Source organism: Aplysia californica, unplaced genomic scaffold, assembly GCF_000002075.1.
Source record: "Aplysia californica isolate F4 #8 unplaced genomic scaffold, AplCal3.0 scaffold00277, whole genome shotgun sequence".
In the NCBI taxonomy this organism is placed as follows: domain Eukaryota; kingdom Metazoa; phylum Mollusca; class Gastropoda; order Aplysiida; family Aplysiidae; genus Aplysia; species Aplysia californica.
In genome coordinates, this window is record NW_004797547.1 from 684,897 (window position 1) to 686,445 (window position 1,549).

General features: G+C 46.2%; 1 protein-coding gene across 1 annotated transcript in view; it reads left to right on the forward strand.

The window, feature by feature from the left end:
• LOC101851875 overlaps nt 1–1,549 on the forward strand; it is a 24,143-nt gene that overhangs the window by 20,517 nt on the left and 2,077 nt on the right. The window contains exon 5 of the mRNA XM_013084188.1: nt 1,264–1,459. Within this exon, the coding sequence (XP_012939642.1) occupies nt 1,264–1,459 (196 nt within the window). The remainder of the gene's footprint in view (nt 1–1,263; nt 1,460–1,549) is intronic.

Here is a 1,549-nt window from a genome sequence, read left to right on the forward strand (position 1 = left end):
ACTTCTGGTTCTAAACGATTACTTTTTGATGCGCGTGCCGATATGGAGACGTGGTGACAACACACACAGACTGAGTGACGTGGTGGCAACACACAGACTGAGTGACGTGGTGACAACACACACAGACTGAGTGACGTGGTGGCAACACACAGACTGAGTGACGTGGTGACAACACAGACAGACTGAGTGACGTGGTAACAACACACAGACTGAGTGACGTGGTAACAACACACAGACTGAGTGACGTGGTGACAACACACACAGAGTGACGTGGTGACAACACACACAGACTGAGTGACGTGGTGACAACACAGACAGACTGAGTGACGTGGTAACAACACACAGACTGAGTGACGTGGTAACAACACACAGACTGAGTGACGTGGTGGCAACACACACAGACTGAGTGACGTGGTGGCAACAGACACAGACAAGAACCACGTCAGTAGACAGAGACAGTTACGAGAAGAGGGGGTAACTGATCCAAGGGGAACAACTCCTCAATTAGGACAGTTGCTGACAGTCTACATTTGTTACTTCCCTTGATTTTTTACACATTGTAATGGCTTTGAAGCTAAATCCTCCTCAACAGATGGTCTTCCAAACTGAAGAAGGACACTTGGCGGAGAGGTGGACAGTGTGGATGGAGACAGTGACCCTCTATATACACCTGGCCATCAAAACACACATATGAAAGGAAAAATATCTAACTTTATGCGGTCAAAAATTCGTGGGCACCTAATCGTAAAAAAAATCTCCTTAACTTTCGGACTTAGATTCTCAAACTTTTGCAAAATGACGTATCAATTTGTTTAAACAGATGAGTATTTTTTTCAAACACCTGTACACCGTATTCTAGAAATTTGCTTAATAAATACTTATTTAAAAAGTCACAGTCCATGGTTTCTGCAGATTTTGAAAAGTTTACAGCTGGGACAAAATCCCTTTTAAAGGCAAGCCGGCCATTTCTTGTTCTAATCGGGACATTATGCTTTTGAACGCTTATGTTGAGAACCTTTCCTTTAGAAAATGTGTTCATTATAAATAAATATAATTTCTTGTAACAAGTTTTGCTACTAAAAAATGTCATTGGTGACCAGTGATGGTTGCCTGCACTTTTAATAGAACCTGTGGAGGAGGGGGGAGGGGGGGGGACATCACTGCCACGAACTCTAGTACTAAATAGAACCTCTTTGTGTGGGGGACGTCACTGCCACGATCTCTGGTACTAAACAGAAACTGTTTGTTGGTTCAACATTTCAGCTTCCAAGCCTTCAGCAAGCTGGACCGTCTGTTCTCCCACGTGCCTGGACAAGACAACAGACCCGGACAGCTGAGCCAGCCCGAGTTTGGACAGCCCATGTACTCCACCGACCCTCAGCGGAAAGATCTGCCGCTCAACCTGGGCTACTACCATAGAGCCTTCCGATTTGGAAAACCGGGGGCTATGGGGCTAACGGTAACTTTGGGGCTATGGGGTTAAGGGGCTATATTGGGGCTATGGGGCTATGGGGCTAGGGGGCTAGGGGGCTTTGAGGTCAGGGGGCTA